This window comes from Gasterosteus aculeatus, chromosome 13 (genome assembly GCF_964276395.1).
Source record: "Gasterosteus aculeatus chromosome 13, fGasAcu3.hap1.1, whole genome shotgun sequence".
NCBI lineage: Eukaryota > Metazoa > Chordata > Actinopteri > Perciformes > Gasterosteidae > Gasterosteus > Gasterosteus aculeatus.
Genome location: NC_135701.1, coordinates 19,928,714 through 19,946,774, shown reverse-complemented (window position 1 = coordinate 19,946,774; position 18,061 = coordinate 19,928,714). Strand labels below are relative to the sequence as shown.

At 45.4% G+C, this 18,061-nt stretch overlaps 1 protein-coding gene across 1 annotated transcript; it reads left to right on the top strand.

Annotated features, from left to right (window-relative positions):
• The first annotated feature begins 585 nt into the window (after positions 1 to 585).
• cabp7a (calcium binding protein 7a) lies at positions 586 to 16,289 on the top strand. Its single transcript, XM_040196123.2, has 6 exons — positions 586 to 1,123; positions 1,327 to 1,464; positions 10,316 to 10,459; positions 10,547 to 10,659; positions 12,057 to 12,207; positions 13,191 to 16,289. The coding sequence occupies exons 2-6, from the start codon at positions 1,356 to 1,358 to the stop codon at positions 13,319 to 13,321; spliced, it is 648 nt and encodes a 215-aa protein (XP_040052057.1). The 5' UTR covers positions 586 to 1,123; positions 1,327 to 1,355; the 3' UTR covers positions 13,322 to 16,289.
• The last annotated feature ends 1,772 nt before the right edge of the window (positions 16,290 to 18,061 follow it).

The window sequence follows — 18,061 nt, the reverse complement described above, 5'->3', positions numbered from 1 at the left end:
TGCCCGCTATTTGGTTATGAGTTTGTAGTTCTTATTTATTGAAAACAGCTGCCAGAGCAAACAGCTGCAGGGCAGAAAATAACAATAAATCACTTGTTCCTTGTAACACATATCCAGAGACCCGTCTAATAACATCTTACGGCGATATAGAAAAATCAAACCGTAGACCTCGCATGACTGGACCTGAAACTGGAATGAACTAAAAAAATCAGCTCAAAATTTCAAGTTTGCTCCATTCAACACATATCACATCTTAGGCAACCATGTCATTTGAAACGTATACAGTTCGTTTTCAAAGAGCCACATGAAGCGACTGGAGATGATACGAGAGAGGAAGGCAGACAGCATGTCATCTCATTATAAATCAGTTTGGCATCACAGCAAAACTTTATTGTGATCCAAGCAAGTGAGCTGACTTTCATTATACACCAACCGCACACCTACAACAGGTGATCACCAATCACACCTCAAGCTTTTAGTAATGTGCACATGACATGATGAGAGTACTGGAAGAAACAGAGCAACCGGGGGGGCAGGTCTTGACTGAGGGGTGTGTGCGTTTTTGTGTTGCCTACACCCATATGTGCAGACGTATGTGCGTGAGAGACAAAGGGGGGGGGGGCTGTCTAAATAGCGGAGCTTCCTTCCACTGAAGCACTCCTTCGTTCCCCCACCGAGGATGGAGCATCTGGATCGCAGCGCGCCCCCGTGCCCACAGGCGGTCACCAGCGAGCGCGCAATTGTTTGTCTTTGAAGTCACGGACGCGCGCGTAAACTGACATCTCCCCTCGCGCTTCCCCGGAGACACCTTTCAGATACGTTCGCGGGTGTTCCTTCGCGCTCCCGGTGTGGATTATGTGCGGGTGGACGGCGGGGACGGAGTGCGTCAAGTGAGCGCACGGATCCAACAAGTGGATGCGCGAGGTCGCTCGCAGCAAACAGACGCTGGGACTGAAAAGTCTGAAAACCGCCGATGCGTTGATGAGCTACAAATCAGCGTACCGATTAGTCGGTATATGTCTAACATGTGCGCATCGTCTCGGCCTGAGCTAGTTCTTTAATCCGGTGATTGCGTGTGGAGGTCGGGGCATTTTGCAGGAGAAAGACACACGACTACGGCGAGGTAAGACATCCTTTGATATCCTCAGTCATTGACCAAGAGACAGGTTTTAGCGGAAAAGCTGCGGCATCCCTCCCCCCTCCCCTCCCTCCCTCCCCCCGCACCCGCACACCCCTGTACCCGCATCCATGGGCTCGCTTTCCCGTTCCGCCGGTGGCCGTTCGGGGAAGTTGGGAAGCTCTTCATAGACATCTCTGTATGACCAGGACGCAGGTGGCAACCAAAGGTCGCAGCCATGCCGATGCATCCAGTCACCTCCACGCTGATGTACCGGGGCATCTGCACCATCCCCGACATCCTCTCCTACAGCGCCCCGGTGAACCTGCCCGAAGACGAAGTTGAAGGTGAGATGTGACACCTGCACGTGCACGACGCCGGGGCTGCTCGAGGTTTTTTTTCTTGTATTCATGACAAGCGCGTGCAGTGCGCTGTCTGTGGTCAGCTGCCCTCGTTCAGAACCTTGGACAGCGCCGCGAGTTCCAGAGAGAGAGAGAGACGTGGGAAGAGAGATTTACTGCTTCAATATTAGACTATTTTGATGAAAAAATGATGCTAAAATAACCCTCATCCAAAAAGCAACCATCCTCAGCAAGCTTGTTCTTCAGTATCTTGACGATAATAACGTAATGTGAAGCTGCAACATCTGCACATTATCTTCCAGCGGACACAATGTTCGAGTGCCACAGCGAGAAAGTTCCTGATTGGATCACTGCGACTCGTGTCTTTGTTACCGTAGTAATGAAAATGTTGTTGGGGAAACAATGTGGAAACACATCAGATCCAAAGTGTTGCCTTTCTCAATAGATTTTCATTAAAGTGTGAATGACAGACAAGCTGGGCCTTGTGGGAAACAATCAATGGATGCTGGTGCAGAATTTCCCAGGGAGGAACCAGTAATTAAATTGTAACTTGAACCAGGGATTTACACTCAATTACACTCCTCTGTCTCATGCACCCATACACGTAAATCTGAATTACAATGGGTAGGGAGATTAAGTGCAGACGTTGATCAGAATTCAACTCATTGAGCAGAAGAGGCCAAATATTAATAGGCTTTTAGCTCCCAAAAAAACAGCCTCGGTATCTGTTACATGACATCTGTTTGAGAAGGCGCACGGCACCGGACAAAAGACAGAAGCAGCGGGAACGGGTGCAAGATAGACCAGGCTCCTTCAAGCTGCCATTCTGCCTTTTTTTTTGTTCTCCCTTTGACAGCCATCGAACTGAGCCTGCGATGAAAAGAGAAGTGTCAACCCACCATCCTAATCAGTGCACACACGCTTTGCCTGGATGGATGCACAGAATAAACAATGATGGATAGTCTTATACATCAGTGATTATTTTACTAACTTGAAAAGACGCTTTTAGTTGTCGAGATTGATTGGGATCTCAGTTTCCTCTTCACCCTCCCACTGTAGTTTACAGTCAGCTTCGGGTGCAATAAACAAACACTGCTTCACTTTGACTTTCACTTAGTGAAATCCACGCAGGCGGCCTCGCTGCAGTCGCCGTGCGGAAAGACCGAGCGATCCGTTCGGCCTTTCCAGCTCAACGCGCAGGCGGCGGTTTGGATGGAGGCTCCGTGGTGCGAGCAGGGAAGCTCGGGGTAACGCACAGTTACCGGGCGGGGATTTCTTCAGGCGTTGCAGAGCATTAGACCCCGTGTGAGGAATGTCGTACGTGTTGCGGAAGAGGTAGATTTTTAGGATTCAAGGTTGAATGCCGTTGGTGTCGTCAAGTGTGTAACTGCGGATCACAGCTTTTTCCTGCCAGGTAGCAAGAAATGGGAACAAAGCTATTGAAACCGGGCTTATTAGGTTGTGGCGTAGTAGCAGGAGAAAGTGAATATGGGTACTTTACGTTGATGGTTTCTGATAAGACATATTGTGCATATTTTAGTTCTAGGCCCCAGGCCCCCTTCAACAGATACTTTTTAAAATCAGAAAATCATTTGGTCTTAAGCTTCAGTCTGTTGTCTCATCACTGCTGGCATCTGCTGAGAGACGGATGGGAATTGCCTGGTTGTGTCACATTCATCCGCCTGGCCGTCAGGGAGATAGGGCCTTTGTCACGAAACCAAATAGCACATTAATGAATATCTGTGTGCCATTCATGTATCGGGACAGCGGGCTCAAAACCTCTTGGCACGAACAGCCAGGGACCCAATTTTCAATTACTGGGTTTGGACACCCCGGGGGATTGGACCGGTGGCACCGTGCTCCGAGCCGAGATGGCTGTCAAAGCTATAATTGGAACCAAATGCTAGTTTTGAGATGCTCTGTAAGCATGTGTATTTGTGTCAGGTAGAAAGTGTGCAGGGGGAAAGGGGGGGGGGGGGGGGGGGTAGAAAGTACGACAAAGCAAGCATAAATTGAATCTTCAATATTGGCTTCTGCATTCTCCATTTCCCTCCTACGCAAGAGGGACGAGAAAAAAGGACTGTTGGTCATATTGCCGCTGCTTGATATAGTTTGGACCTCCTCCACCACTAAAACACACACACACACACACACACACACACACACACACACACACACACACACACACACACACACACACACACACACACACACACACACACACACACACACACACACGCGCACACACCAACAGCTCTGTTTCAGTATCACTGCAGGTGGAATTAAGTGGGAAGCCTCTTCCACACCGCCTAACAACAGCGCCGTTGGAAGCCGCTTCAAAATAGTCCCAGGGCTGAGCTTAAAGTGTTTGCAACAGATTCCAGGAGCTCTTGTAAACAAGCACCAGATTTCCCGGAGACACAAAGCAAAGAGGATCAGAATCTCTCCCAGAAGGTCACGATCGCCGCATTTTATTTGTCGTATTCCAATGTTTGCCTCCTGTTCAATCCTGATCGCCACGGGAATGAACGCAGCAGCAATCTAACTATTCCTTTGACACGTTAGGCCCACAAATTCCACGCCTGATGACATTTTTTCTTTCTTTTAAGACGATTTTTCTGTCCATTTGTTCAGGCAGGAGAAGGGGGCTTTCCTCTTCTCCAGCGCTGACAGCGACTGGCTTGTCACTTTGCCCCCGGCGACAGGTAGCGGAGACGTCAGAAACAAGAAGCGGTCGGATAAATGCAACCCAGCTGGATTATATGTTTCTACATTCTTTCCTTTACTCCATGATACAAGCGAGAGTTTGTTAGAATTTGATTTTGGAGGCTGATAGCTCCTCTAAAAGCACACTGGCACCACTGTGCTCCTAATGGCGTCAACTGCCTGCGAGGCGATCTCCGTGTTTCTGCTCGACTCCTACAGCAGCTAGCGCACAAAACATTGACTCATCCTGCTTCGCCCCGAGGTGGAGGGTTGACTTCCATTCCTTTGGAAGCACTTACATGAATACAAATGAAGATATTTAAAGACGCCGGCATCTTCTTGGCAAGACTGCAATTATGCACACAGCGTATTGCTGGTGCAGAATCAGTGGGCGTTGTGGGGGTGCGCTTCCAAAGGGTCAACTGCGACCGTTTTAAAAACATGATGATTTTTGATATGCTGGCTCATTTCCACTAGTGTGGAGTGTGCAGAGTTGTTTGTTTACCAAAAACCAAACACTTGCCTATAAAGTCTGCAACAACTGCAGAGTTCGTTGTTGAGTTTTATATATAAGATGCATGTGTGAGTGACAACTTTGTTCTGTGAAAGTGGCTGAAAAGTCTCAGCGGCTTTCCTGATTGTCATCAGATAAAAAAAAGAAGATTCACTTCATCCATTTCCGGAAAAGGACATTGTTTGTGACGTTACAGATTAGCTGCTGGTATGAAAACACAATGAGCAGGATGCATTCCACTTTGTACGTCGTCGTCCCGTCGCTCAGCTCTTTACCTCTTTACCTGCATGACGGAGTGTCGTTTGATAGAATCTCCCAGACGGACAGGCAGGAATGGATTTTCTTTGAATGTCTCTCCCGGTCGTGTCACCTGCTTGAAAGAAAAGGGCGGCGTACGAAGAAGCTCTGCTCGACACGGACGCTGATAAAAGTGTGACACCAGAAATGGGTCGTCTCTTGTCGGGGTGAATGGACTCCAGGTCGATCTTTGCGCTGTGAGAAACGGATATTTTCTTTTTCTTAAAGTCTGGTTTTGTGGACCGGTTCCAGTGTGCAGTTTGTCATGATATCATTGGCTCAACCTTCATGAATAAATAACTCAGGGAACAAATACACTTAAAGCTGATGTTTAAGTGCTAATAACTTTAAAATGTGTGCGATACGGCCAGAATAGCAATAATAGAACGTTCAAAAATCAACTTTACAAACAGCATTGAGGATTCGTTGACGTGATGTAAATGCGATGGATGCACTTTGATGAAATTAGCATGCAGCAGCTAGCCTCGGCCTCTCTAGTCCATGACCACGTGTTCCTCCAGAGTCCACAGTGACTCACTGAAGTCTGCTGCTGGTCCAATTCTAAAGGACGAAGACGCCGACACTTCCGCGTTTTTTTGTCTGTATTGAAAGTTTGTTGGCGGGTTGGCGGCGAGAGACGACTTTGCTGGGCGCAGAGCGCGCGGTAGCCGCAGTGGAGACGGAGGATGACCTTCAGTTAGCGGGGCGGCCCACCGCGTGGCTCCGGCTCCTTTTAGAGTGGTGACACCAGACGTCCCCTCGACTCTGACAAAGCCAACGGACCGACAATCAGACACGTACCAGACAGCATGAAACGGCACGGAAATGATAAGACGCTTGTGGTATTTTGTCCAGCGCTCAGTTGGAAAAACGCACTTTCAAACCAAAAGGGTATCATTTGGAGAAACATTCTCTCTCTAGAGGAGAGTCGAAGGGAAAGATTGATACCACATTAGACTTCTGTACGATGAATATAAAAATACCGGGGCCAAACGGTTCACAGGGTGGATGTCTGTCTTCCAGCGTATTTTTATATATATCGGCTTCATTTTTAAATGATAATTCACAGCTTCAGTGCGGGTTACGCGCGAGGCTGTCTGGAGCTTCTGAGAAGTTGCCCGGCAACCAGAGAAGATTCCAGCGAGTGACGGCGACGGCCAGGAAGTCATAATCCTCCTTTAAACCTTTGTCTTTATACTGTGTGTTTATTTGTTCAACATACCGTCTGTTAATTAATGAGCTTTAGAATTAAATTGCAGATTTAGTTGCTGTTTGACAGAAGCCGGCAACCTGTTACTCCCGCTTTCTGGTCTTTGTAGCTAATAAGCTAAGCTAATTAGCAGCTCCCAATATCACCTCACCCACTGCTCCACTGAAAGAAAATAAATGTAGGCTATTCGCTCAAAATATAAAGCCTTCCCTTTACAAGGGAAACGAGTCAAATGTGTTATTTCTATATTTGAAACAGAAAAATCTGCTCAAAGGTTGAAGAGGGAATTAGATTTTTTCCATTGGGATTCCAACAGACACCCACTCACGTAGTTCCACTGACATCCGCGGCCTTTTTTAGATTCTCAGCTCATCAGTTACTGTAATCCGGCACGACATCCTACCTCGGCGAATGGGCTGCTGATGGATAACATGTGAGGGTAGAGCAGCGCGGAGCATCATGAAGTGCTGTGATTACGGCTGTCGGGTTTGTTGCAGTTAAGTCATTTATTCCCGTTTTGATCGATTGCCACGATGGAGTAGATCCAGCAGCCTTTATTACCGGTGAAATTAACCGTGGTGAGTAATGGAAGGCGAGTCACACACTCCCGTGGCTAATATTCCCTCCCTTTGATGAACAATACTGCAAAGTGCACCAGACAATAACCAAGTCGAGCGGAGGGGAGAAAAAAACGAGATCCACAAGTGCGAATCAGGTAGCGGGACTGATGAGGGCGAGTCGGACGAGCTGAAATGCAGAGCGGAGGCTTTTGATCGTTCACTTCTGACCTTCGTTTGAGGTGCTTTTCATGTGTTTTTTGCCTCAGCAAGCGATCGGCCGGGATGATGAGAACCTGCAGCTTTGAAGAAAATAACAGCGAGGGAGAAAGAAAAAGGCAAAAATCAGAGACGACCAGCTGACGAGAAAAGACGGAAATGAGCAACAGAGACGAGAATTTCCTGGCCTTTCACTGACTTCAATCATTCAGGGTCAAGTGGGGTTTATCAAGTCGTCTCAGGGATTCCTTTCTTATTGAGGATAAAGCAAATCGACCTTTCCAACTTTTTTTTTTTTTGTCTCTTGGCAGCGGTGCATCGGCGAGGTTTAAGCGCTTCGGAGGGAGGTTTCTTTTAAAACCAGAGATGAGCTTTTCCTTAAGACACAGATGTCTTACACTCTGCCACATACCCCTTATGAATACTCCAGAGCTTTATTAGAAGCCTGTAATGGTAATATTCAAATCTGCCCGGTGCAAAAGTCGGCCAATATCCAGCTAGAGAAGGATTATAGCTGCTAAGGGTGTTTAAAAGTAGCTGCTTAAAGTACACACACACACACACACACACACACACATAAGCAGTGTTTTTCTCACACTGATAAGGTCTTAAATAAAGACTTGGTTTTCGCTGAGGCTAAATGTAACCTGATAAGGGGCAAAGCTTTGCTCCAGGCATGCCTCGAAGATCCAAGCGAACATTTCGGCCCTTTTCAAACGATTACATTTCTACAAGAGAGGACGACCTTTCTCTGCATCCTCGAGATTATCGCGGTGAACGCTGCAGAGGGAGGGGATGTAACGCGGATCTGAGCACCTCGCCACAGGCCTGCGTGACTCCATTTCCAAATGTGATTCCTCCCCCGGCTTTGTCCGCGGCAAAAGACCCGCTGCAGTTCATCGGGAGGACAGTGCGAGTACGCGGCGGCCCGTCCTCTTGTGGGAGTTCAGCTTCAGACGCCTGCTCTGGCGGCACACAGGCTTCTCCTCCTCCTCCTCTCTCGGATCGCCCCGCAGGGGGCCCCGCGCGGCGTCGCATCTTTGGAGGCCCTCTGCATCAAAGCGAACACCACCATGCACCAATAACACCTTCCATTCCTTTTTTTCAATCAATCGCTCTTTTGTTGTTGTTTGGGTCCGATGTGTTGAAACCAACCGCTCATGTTTTAATTAATGACTTTCTCCAAAAGCGTTTTGGTTTCAGCCTCAAATATGAAGAACGATGACTGAAGACTGTTTATTTTGGATGTTCGAAGGACGGTTGGGACATAACTTTTTTTTTTTTCATTATGCGTGCTCAGCATTAAGATCCATTTACTTCAAGGCTGCCGAACTAACTAGTGCTGAAAAGTTGCCAACTGACTTTCTTTGATTGCAGAGACTCATTCGAGGCTCCCCGGATATCACAGCCGTTCAGATAACGTCTGCCGGGGGCAGTTTTTCACAGACAGGGAGGGAGGACATCTTGGCTTTGGACTGCATGGGCAGTTTGTCAGCATGGGGGGTGCTGTTGGTGTGGATCCATTTCTGGGCTCACCCAGGAAATTGAAAACGGGAGAATGCAGTTGCCCTTCTGAGGGCAGTTGAGGCGGATAAACTCTCAAAGAGACGGTCCTCTTTCTGGGCGGCAGGTGGTTAAAGGAGAAGGATGATGAGTCAGCCTCTTTTCATTAATTGGAGTGCTTTGCGTTGGAGATTTGTCGGTCCGTTCTTGTTGTGCTTGGTTTGTCCCGATATCAAGTGCTTTTGGTAATATTTTTACATATTCTATTTCTCTCTGGACTTGATGATGCATTCATGATATTCCACGCTGGTTCAGCACTAAAGCATCTGCATTGTGTGAATGCTGAATACACAGAGTACACGATCCCCCTTCAACCAATTGTACCCGGATTTCATCTCGACACAATACCAACTCTTTATATAAAACATAAACCGCTCACTAGTCGGGAGGTTTTTACTTCATCTTGGCCCTCGATCAATAAATAAAGCTTTCAGGGGAGACGGAGCGTTTACTGAAACTGTGCTGGCGTATTATTCAACGGTTTCGTGCCTCTCGTGTGGCAGCAGTGTGTTTTTCTCATGGAAAACCCCTCATTCCAAAGCAAACAGATGGAGCGGAACCCTCGCACGGATCCTGAGGTATCGCTCTTCTATAAACACTCGGATCACGTCCAGGGACGAACGTGACGCACAGCTGGAGGCTTGAGATGATTCAACCTGAGAGGAAATAGCAGCATCTATTTCAAATACGGTACCCGCGCTGTCCCCGTGGCACGGTTTGAATTCTGTTCCCTGATCCTCGTCACACAGGGAGACGTGATTCTTTCACAGATGACAGATTCTACGGCTTCTGATTCCAACGGATCAGACAGATCCGCGTGTCTTCTCCATCTAAAAGGTCCATCTCCTGCTCGGCTCCTTCGTCCTGCTCGGATCAGACGCAGGGGGGGGGGGGTCACGGAGACGTGGCGAGTCTGAAATTGTCCGGTTGTGGACTTTGCTGCATGTAAATGAAGGAATTCAGTCCGGCGTGGAGAGTAAACAAGCAGAGCACGAGGGGAAGCGCTCAGCGTGGCTGAAATGAGGAATTAAGTGCCGGAAGACTTCCTGTTGTGATGGTGGCAACGTGTCGGCAGGAGTTAAAACTGCGGGGACAATAATTGTCTTTGATGGATTCTGCTGAGTTTCTGTCGATGAAGCGGTTCTCTTTGTACGTCTCTTACTCACTTTGTGTCTTTGTAGTTATTATTTGTCTTTTTTTCTTGTCTCTTTGTATTTTCTTTGCAGCCGTTTCAAGTTTTTTTCATTCCTTTGGTTTGTTGTGTTTCTCCTTTGTAGTCATTTTCTTTTGCGTTGTGGTCGTTTTGAGTGTCCTTCTGGCCGGCACGTGTCTCTCTGTGTGGACATTTTGTAGGTGAAGGTGGGTCACTGGTGTTTTGTGTTCAAATTAGTAATTGTTTTAAATATTTGGGATCATTTAACTTTTTTGTCTTTCTTTCTACAAAGAGTATGAATGGAAAAAGCCTAAAGAATATTACACTTTCCCCTTCATGTTTGAAGGCAATGCACATTGTCTGAAGAATATTACTGGCACTTTTAAGATTTTAAGACTTAGTTTATATTGAATAAGTGTTCTGATATTGGCCAAAATAAGACAAAGAGTTCTTTCTTTGTCATTTCACTGGTGGAATTTGCTCTCCCGAGCTGCCAACCCTCATATAACTATGACTCAAGCATTGATGTGGCATAACAAATGTGTCTTTGGTGTGTGGAACATTTCCCATTGCTCAGCCACTCAGTGTGTGTGCGTGCGTGTGTGTTTTCTTTGCAGAGATCCGCGAGGCCTTTAAAGTCTTTGACCGTGATGGGAATGGGTTCATCTCAAAGCAGGAGCTGGGAATGGCCATGCGCTCCCTGGGTTACATGCCAAACGAGGTGGAGCTGGAAGTCATCATCCAGAGGCTGGACATGGACGGTGAGGCAAACAAACCACTCTGCTTTCATTAGCGCCGCTAAAACTGTAATAAAAACCAGCCGCGATAAACCGTCCCTCTCTTCGCAGGCGACGGCCAGGTGGACTTTGAGGAGTTTGTCACTCTTCTGGGCCCAAAGCTGACGGCAGCTGGGTTGCCAGATAAGTTCCACGGCACTGACTTTGACTCCGTTTTTTGGAAGGTGCTCATGATTCAACCATTTTCTGCCTTTTAGCAAGAAGAGAGAGACAGCATCTGTAGGCAACCTATCGAGTGCAGAAGCACGCAGCCTCCCACAGTGACACTTTAAAGCAGAAACAGTTTTCTAATGGTTTCTAAACCTTGGAGATGTGCGGATTCCCTCAAAAGATGGATCCCTCATCAAGACTTTGAGTTGCCACCCCGACCTCTTTGCGCGTGTGTGGCGACATTAAAGTCAATTGTTATGTAAAATACAGACACTTTGTAACACTTTGAGAGCGGGGCGACATTAATGGGATGGAGCCCGCGTTTGAGCATCCTTTGTCAGTAGTTATGCGATTAGGAAGCCTCCAAATAGAGAGCGAAAGAGAGGGAACTTGTGGGAATTCACCTGATGGGGGAGTCAAGTAAGGATGAGGAACTGAGGCTGCATTGCCTCACATAAATGATGTAACACAATAGTACTATCGAGCACGTTTCTGCAGGATTGATCACGCGGAGCCCCATTGGAACAAGCCGACCAGAACATGAGTAACATAGATGAGCCACAGATCCTCCATCAACTCATTTGCTGTATTTTATTGTTAGTTTTGGTCTCAGTAATTCTCTATTTTATTGAATTCTACCTTTATATAACACCATTGTGGTTGTATAACTAAGTGCCATTAGTCATAAAGTGAACTTAAATAGTTTAATTTTTTTAATGCCTAAAAGAATAAAATGCATTGCTGTTAATTTAAATTGCACCACCTAACAATTATCATACATGCGGTTGGTATTAATGTAATCCAACGAAACATTGTGAAGTCCATTAGGACTGTCCAAGAGGCGCAGCACTCGACTAGTGCACTTTATGATATCGTGCATACGCTTTGTCGATAGTTCTACTGTGTTTATTCATGTGAAATTTTGAATGCAGGACTTACTGGTAATTATTTTATTTTTTGTGGGATATTTCTACCACTCTTTTAAGTAATGTCTTGTTCCACATCTGCATAATGCATGAGCATTTACAAAAAGTGAAAAAGTTGTTTTATTATAGAAGCCATCATATAAGTGATGCAGTATAATCTTCACATTTTTAACTCGAACATACGAGTGAAAAAAAAAAAAGCGATTTAAATCTGCAGTTTGAACTCAGACGTCTTCTTAGAGCGATTCGTATTTTAATTACATCCCAACTCAAGTTCCTTATCTTTAATATGGCTCTTCCTACTTTCTGTTTATTTATCTTCTTAAAATATACACTGCATACGCCGCGTTCCATTCGCTGTTCATTTGAGCATTTTTCACACCCTTTTTGCGTGTCGTGTGTGCGTGTGGCTGCATGCCGTATATGCGTTGTGTTGGTAGTTGTCGTGTCCGAGTTAATGTTCAGTCATGTGTGTCCACCTCCAGTGTGACATGCAGAAGTTAACGGTGGAAGAGCTGAAGAGGCTCCTCTACGACACCTTCTGTGATCACCTTTCCATGAAAGACATCGAGAACATCATCATGACGGAGGAGAACCACATAGAGAACCCGGGGGAATGCCAGGTGGACATAGACAGTAAGGAAGAACTTCACTCAGACTCTCACAGGCTTCTGCGGATGTGATGCTACAGGATGTCAAGTTGGAATTAAGCCGGGGACATTACAGTGAGGCTGGAGGCATCTTGACCTGGAAGCTAGGATATGCTCTTTTCAAAATGTCATTTAATCTTGGCAAGGGCCCTTAACTTGATCTTCACGCTTTGTGGGTGTATTCCTGTAGAATTTGAACAAACTGTGGTGGAAATTTGTGGATTAAGCCCTTGTGAGAAATCAAAAGCATCTTGAACTTGCTTTGTGATTAAGTATTTATTACTAACTAGAATTTAGGAAAATGATTGAGAAGTGCTCAGCGCTGTGTGCAGTGACATGGCGCCACCTCCGACATCTGCAGACGGCCTCCATCGGCGTCGCACAAGCCTCCAGGATGAGGCCGAACTGTGTAATCACGACTTCCATGTCCGCCACGAGAAGTAAAAAGACATCTCCTGTCCGCGGATACTTTAAAAAACGTATTTCTCAAGTCATAAAAGTTGTAGGATAAACTAACCCAATTTCAGAGTTACTTTCATTGGATTTATATAATGTGTAGGTTTAGTGATGGAACCATAACCAACTTATTTGTACGATTTCCGTTGAAAAAATGATCCCTAACCCTTAAAAAAATACAGATGAATGCAGCTTTTCTTTAGCATCTCGAACAGAAATAAATGATATATATATACATATATACAAGGCAAGGCGAGCATCCTTTAATATGCCAGGCAGGTGCCAACGCATCTGTTTGTTGTTCCAAAACTGCAATCAACATTTTAATCTAGATGCATTACCGCAGCACACAGGTGCGGAAACAATTTTTTTTTTGGCATCATCCCTCCGATATGATTGTGTTTGTGTAATTGTCAAAGCCCTGTGATGAGCTTTTCAATCTGTAATCGAGATACCTTTCAAACATTAAACAGACCTTCAGTTAATGTCTTTCCTCTTCCCCCCCCCCCACAGCTTCCAGCCCGACGCAGCATGTCAAGCAAACATGCGTCCGCAAGAGCCTGATATGCGCCTTCGCCATCGCTTTCATCATCAGCGTCATGCTCATCGCAGCCAATCAGGTGCTGCGCAGCGGCATGAAATAGGAGCGCCGGCGCCTTCGGCCTGGACCGCCACCTGACAGGTGAAAAAGAATTACAGATAAATGACTGAAGAGATCAAACTACACAAAACAACAACAACAACAAAAGAAGAGCAACAACACATTCAACAGACAATCCGGAATACGACTGCAGAAAAACTACAGGACACCACACGTGCAGGAATTTGACTAAACATATCACTCTTCGTAATACGACGTTTAGTGTCCATTAGCAATGTGCATCGGCGCCGTGCTGCATTCAGTGTGGTGGCAGCGATAAAGAGAAGTGCAGTGACTGTCCAGCTCTGTGTCCGCCCGGCGTGCCGCGCAGATGATCATGAACGAGGAAATCAAGTAAACCATTGTGGGGAGGATTGAGGGAAAATGTATCCCCGAGGCTGCAAGGTGTTGTTGTGTGCGAGGTCTGGAGCTGCGTGCTGTTGCGTGGATGGTTTTCGCTGGTTCACAGGCGGCGGCGCGAGCATAGTGAAGCAGGTCAACGGCTCACAGGTTGGACGACGCTGTTGTGGTAACTGGCTGGACGTGCAGTAAACACTCTCTCTTTCTCTCTCCACCGCGGGCCTTTGTGGGCCTTCAGAGAATGACCATCATCTATGCATGAAATGCATGGATTTAGTCGTCTTGACACGTTTGTGAAAGTTCTTCTCAATGTATAAATCATTGTGACTGTGTAACAGCTGTTTTCAATTCCTAAATGACAACTGTGAGCAATTGTGGGTTTGGTGTCGTGCAATCGGCAATTACAGCAAAAGCAACGCGTACGACTGCATGAAAAACGAGGGCTGCTTTAGTATATGATAAAATAAAATAAAATAAAAACTCAAGAGCAACCCAGGAGTAACTCAAGTGTAACTCCAGAGTAATCCAAGGATAACTCAAGAGTAACTCGAGAGTAACTCAAGGGCAACCCAAGAGAAACTCAAGAGCCACCCAAGAGTAACTCAAGAGTAACTCAAGAGCAATCCAAGGGTAACTCAAGAGCAACCCAAGGGTAACCCAGGAGTAACTCAAGAGCCACCCAGGAGTAACTCAAGAGCAACTCAAGGGCAACCCAAGGGTAACCCAAGAGTAACTCAAGAGCAATCCAAGGGTAACTCAAGAGCAACCCAATGGTAACCCAAGAGTAACTCAAGAGTAACTCAAGAGCAACCCAAGGGTAACCCAAGAGTAACTCAAGAGCCATCCAAGAGCAACTCAAGAGCAACTCAAGGGCAACCCAAGGGTAACCCAAGAGTAATTCAAGAGCAACTCAAGGGCAACCCAAGGGTAACCCAAGAGTAACTCAAGAGCAATCCAAGGGTAACTCAAGAGTAACTCAAGAGAAATCCAAGGGTAACTCAAGAGTAACTCAAGAGCAACCCAAGGGTAACCCAAGAGTAACTCAAGAGTAACTCAAGAGCAACCCAAGGGTAACCCAAGAGTAACTCAAGAGCAACCCAAGGGTAACCCAAGAGTAACTCAAGAGTAACTCAAGAGCAACCCAAGGGTAACCCAAGAGTAACTCAAGAGCAATCCAAGGGTAACTCAAGAGCAACTCAAGAGCAACTCAAGAGAAAGCCAAGAGCAACCCAAGAGCAACCCAAGAGTAACTCAAGAGGTACTCAAGAACAACCCAAGAACAACCCAAGAGTAACTCAAGAGCAACCCAAGAGAAACCCAAGATAAACCCGCTTCAAGATGTTTGTCTTTCCTCGTTTTTTTGTCTGGACGCGTTGCTATGGAGCAATAAATGTGTGTTAAAATAGTGTGTCTCCCAATGCTTTGGACAGACATGAATCTTGAAAAAAATGTTAGTGGCGAGGGACCTGTAAACTGTTGAGGTCAAAAAGGTTTCTAAGTACCTTTTTCAAATTGAGGTTTTTGCAATGCGACGGAGACATTGAGGACATGGTCCCCTTGTTCAGTGAGATGCAGACAGATGAGTGAGGGCCGTGTGTTCCAGAAGCTTCCCAGTACATTGAACTGTTGCAATAAAACACGACTCTCTGAAAAGCACCGCCTGCATTTGATGAAGTAAAGTTCTGCATGCATCCGAGTCATTATCAATGTGCATAGTACATAGAAATCTACCAAAGCTTTAGGGGTGGGGGCTCAGTTGTACTCCTGATCGGATCAATAGACCTTCATCAGTAAAGATGACTTGATACCTAAAACCAGGTATAAAGTTTTAAAACCAAATTTTTTACCAAGATGATTGGAAAATAAAAGAAGGAGATAAATGCCCTTTAAAACAAGAGACTGCAATATGGAGATGTAAAGACTTCACATTGTATGAATATCTGCTTTTGAGATCTATCGGCCGCTCCCTAAACTAACTAAAGGTCCAGAACCTTCCAGAGGCAACAAAATGAAATCGCCCAGAGCGAGACAACGATTATCCAATTCGTGCAGGCAATTCATCAAAAGCGTCAACTCTTTGGGGAACGCACTCAAAACAAAAAGCCCATTTATCAACGGTTTCCATTTATGCACTTTAACATGTGCTGCAGCGCACAACGGCAACTCACCGCCATGATTGTCCATCCACTTCCTGTTACAGTTTGAGAAATGACTTTACCATAGATGTCTATTTTTGTGATAAGGATATGAAGGAATAGAGTAATACATGATGGACAATTATACTGTCCTTAACTATTATATGGGGAGTAAAACGATCCTTACTCTTTGGGAGACTTGTGCATAAGCATTAAATACAGCAATCATATAACTATGATTTATCACCAGAGCAAAGTGTACAAACCAATTTATTTTTACCGATGAATTCAAAAATGTATGAAAACATGTTGATAGTCTACTGAATGTTCTATTTCCATTGTACTGTACTTTGATACTTGTGTTTGGATCCTGCAAAACATGTTTATTGACTGTGATACGTGTTTGTCGACTCCACCCGACGTTTTCTGTGGAATGGTAATTCACACGAATAAAATAACCATTACGTGTCTGTGAAACAGTTCTCCGTTTGTCAAATCCTCCATCAGGGTGCTCGAGACGACTTTGTGAAAAGCTGAGGGTGAGTTTGGCTTCATCGATTGACAGGCTGACACTCCAGATTGAAATCCATGATGGATATTTCAAGGTCAGCTGACTCCGTGGATTCGCTTTTTTCCATTTTAAGGAAACCCTTTGGCTTAGCAGAGGGGTTTGGGCCCCTTCTGGCCCATTTATTGCAACAAAATTGTCTCTTATATCACCTCTGTTGACCAGATGGTCAGGCCGTTCTGTTCTCGCAGTCTAAGAGACTGTTTGCAGCGCTCATTTATTAGAGGAAATGCTGCTTTATATGTACCCGCAAACAGATTTCTATCCAAGTTATCACGTCATAGCAAACGGTACATTCAGTAATCAGCAACAAACCAACACTGGTAGTTTTCCCTTCAGCTACGGTGGCCTGTAATGTTCAGTTAGTGTGAAAAAAACCTTCAAATGCTTTTCCCACAAATGAACTTGTTAATGCCTCCATGTATCTTCTGTGTGGCAGGTTCCTGCATTATGCAATTTTATTGTTGTATTTTGATGAGCACATCTAGTTCCGGAAGGGTGACTACTTTACATTTGATATTGGCTACAATAAAAAAATGATGTCAACAACAGAACGAGAGGGCCGTATAGAAATAAATTCAATTCTTATCGACTATATTTGCACAACTGCAGCATATTTGCATGGAAATGTTTTCCATCCATCTTTGCCACAAACAGCATTAAAATCTCTCAAGTGTCAATTGTTGAGAGAGTACAACATTCCCGTGAAATCAGACAACAGGAGGACAATTGATGTTGCATGTTATTGACGCCTAAAATAGAAAAGGCAGAAAAAGATACAACTGCATTATCCTGTCCCTCTGGGGGAAGTCATACATAAATGAATATATTACAGAAAAAAACATGTAAGAAATAGATTTGGGAATGAAATAGTTTTCAGCGCACAATTGAAACACAATTCTACATTCACATCTGTGCATGTTACCACTATAAAGAAGATTATTATTGTTATTTTGTGTGTCCTTTGCTTTCCAGCCCGACACGCTCCACGAGGCTCCAAATGGCAGCACAGGCCAGAATGAATAACAGCATTGTCATTCCTAAAGGCAAAGGAAATAGGAAAAGTATTTCATTTATTTCGTCTCAACATTAAATCAATTACTCAACGCCTCAAGGTGAACACTGGTAATCAAAGGAAATAACCGGCATGACTTTCATCTCTTTTTGGTGTCTGCGTAGCAACTGTACACACACAAAAACAGAAAAGAGAAAAACACTCAGCCGCTAATGTCCAGCGAACCGCCACGGCGACCCGATGGTCGACGTAGGTCAGAAAATGAAATCACACACAAACACATGAACCGTAATAGCAGGAGAAGAGGCACTTGTTAGTCTCCACGTGGGGCCAGAGAGCCAAAATCAGGAGTCGGTTTTTCTCCAGATTCCTCCGTGGGATCAGCGACTCGTTGCGACTTTATTACTCAAGTCACTGTTCGCAGAGAGCTCCGATGCTAAAGGGCGCTGGAGTTCACTTCCAGCCGCTCCCTCACCTGCACGTCTGTGCAAACCAGCCAAGTTGCAGCTCACATCACGCCTGTCCAAAATATCATCACTCAATTTCTTCATCCGATTAGACGTCACCGTTGACTCCAAGTGGACGTTTTTTGTTAAATTCAGAGGAAATTCCTTCCGGGTTGTTTTTAGACATCATTGGAGTTGGTCAGTTTACATTGAACTTGAC

Coding starts and splice junctions, on each gene's coding strand:
- cabp7a (XM_040196123.2), top strand. CDS start 1,356: ATGCCGATGCATCCAGTCACCTCCACGCTGATGTACCGGGGCATCTGC. Junction 1,465..10,315: donor GCCCGAAGACGAAGTTGAAG/GTGAGATGTGAC, acceptor TTTTCTTTGCAG/AGATCCGCGAGGCCTTTAAA. Junction 10,660..12,056: donor TTGACTCCGTTTTTTGGAAG/GTGCTCATGATT, acceptor GTCCACCTCCAG/TGTGACATGCAGAAGTTAAC.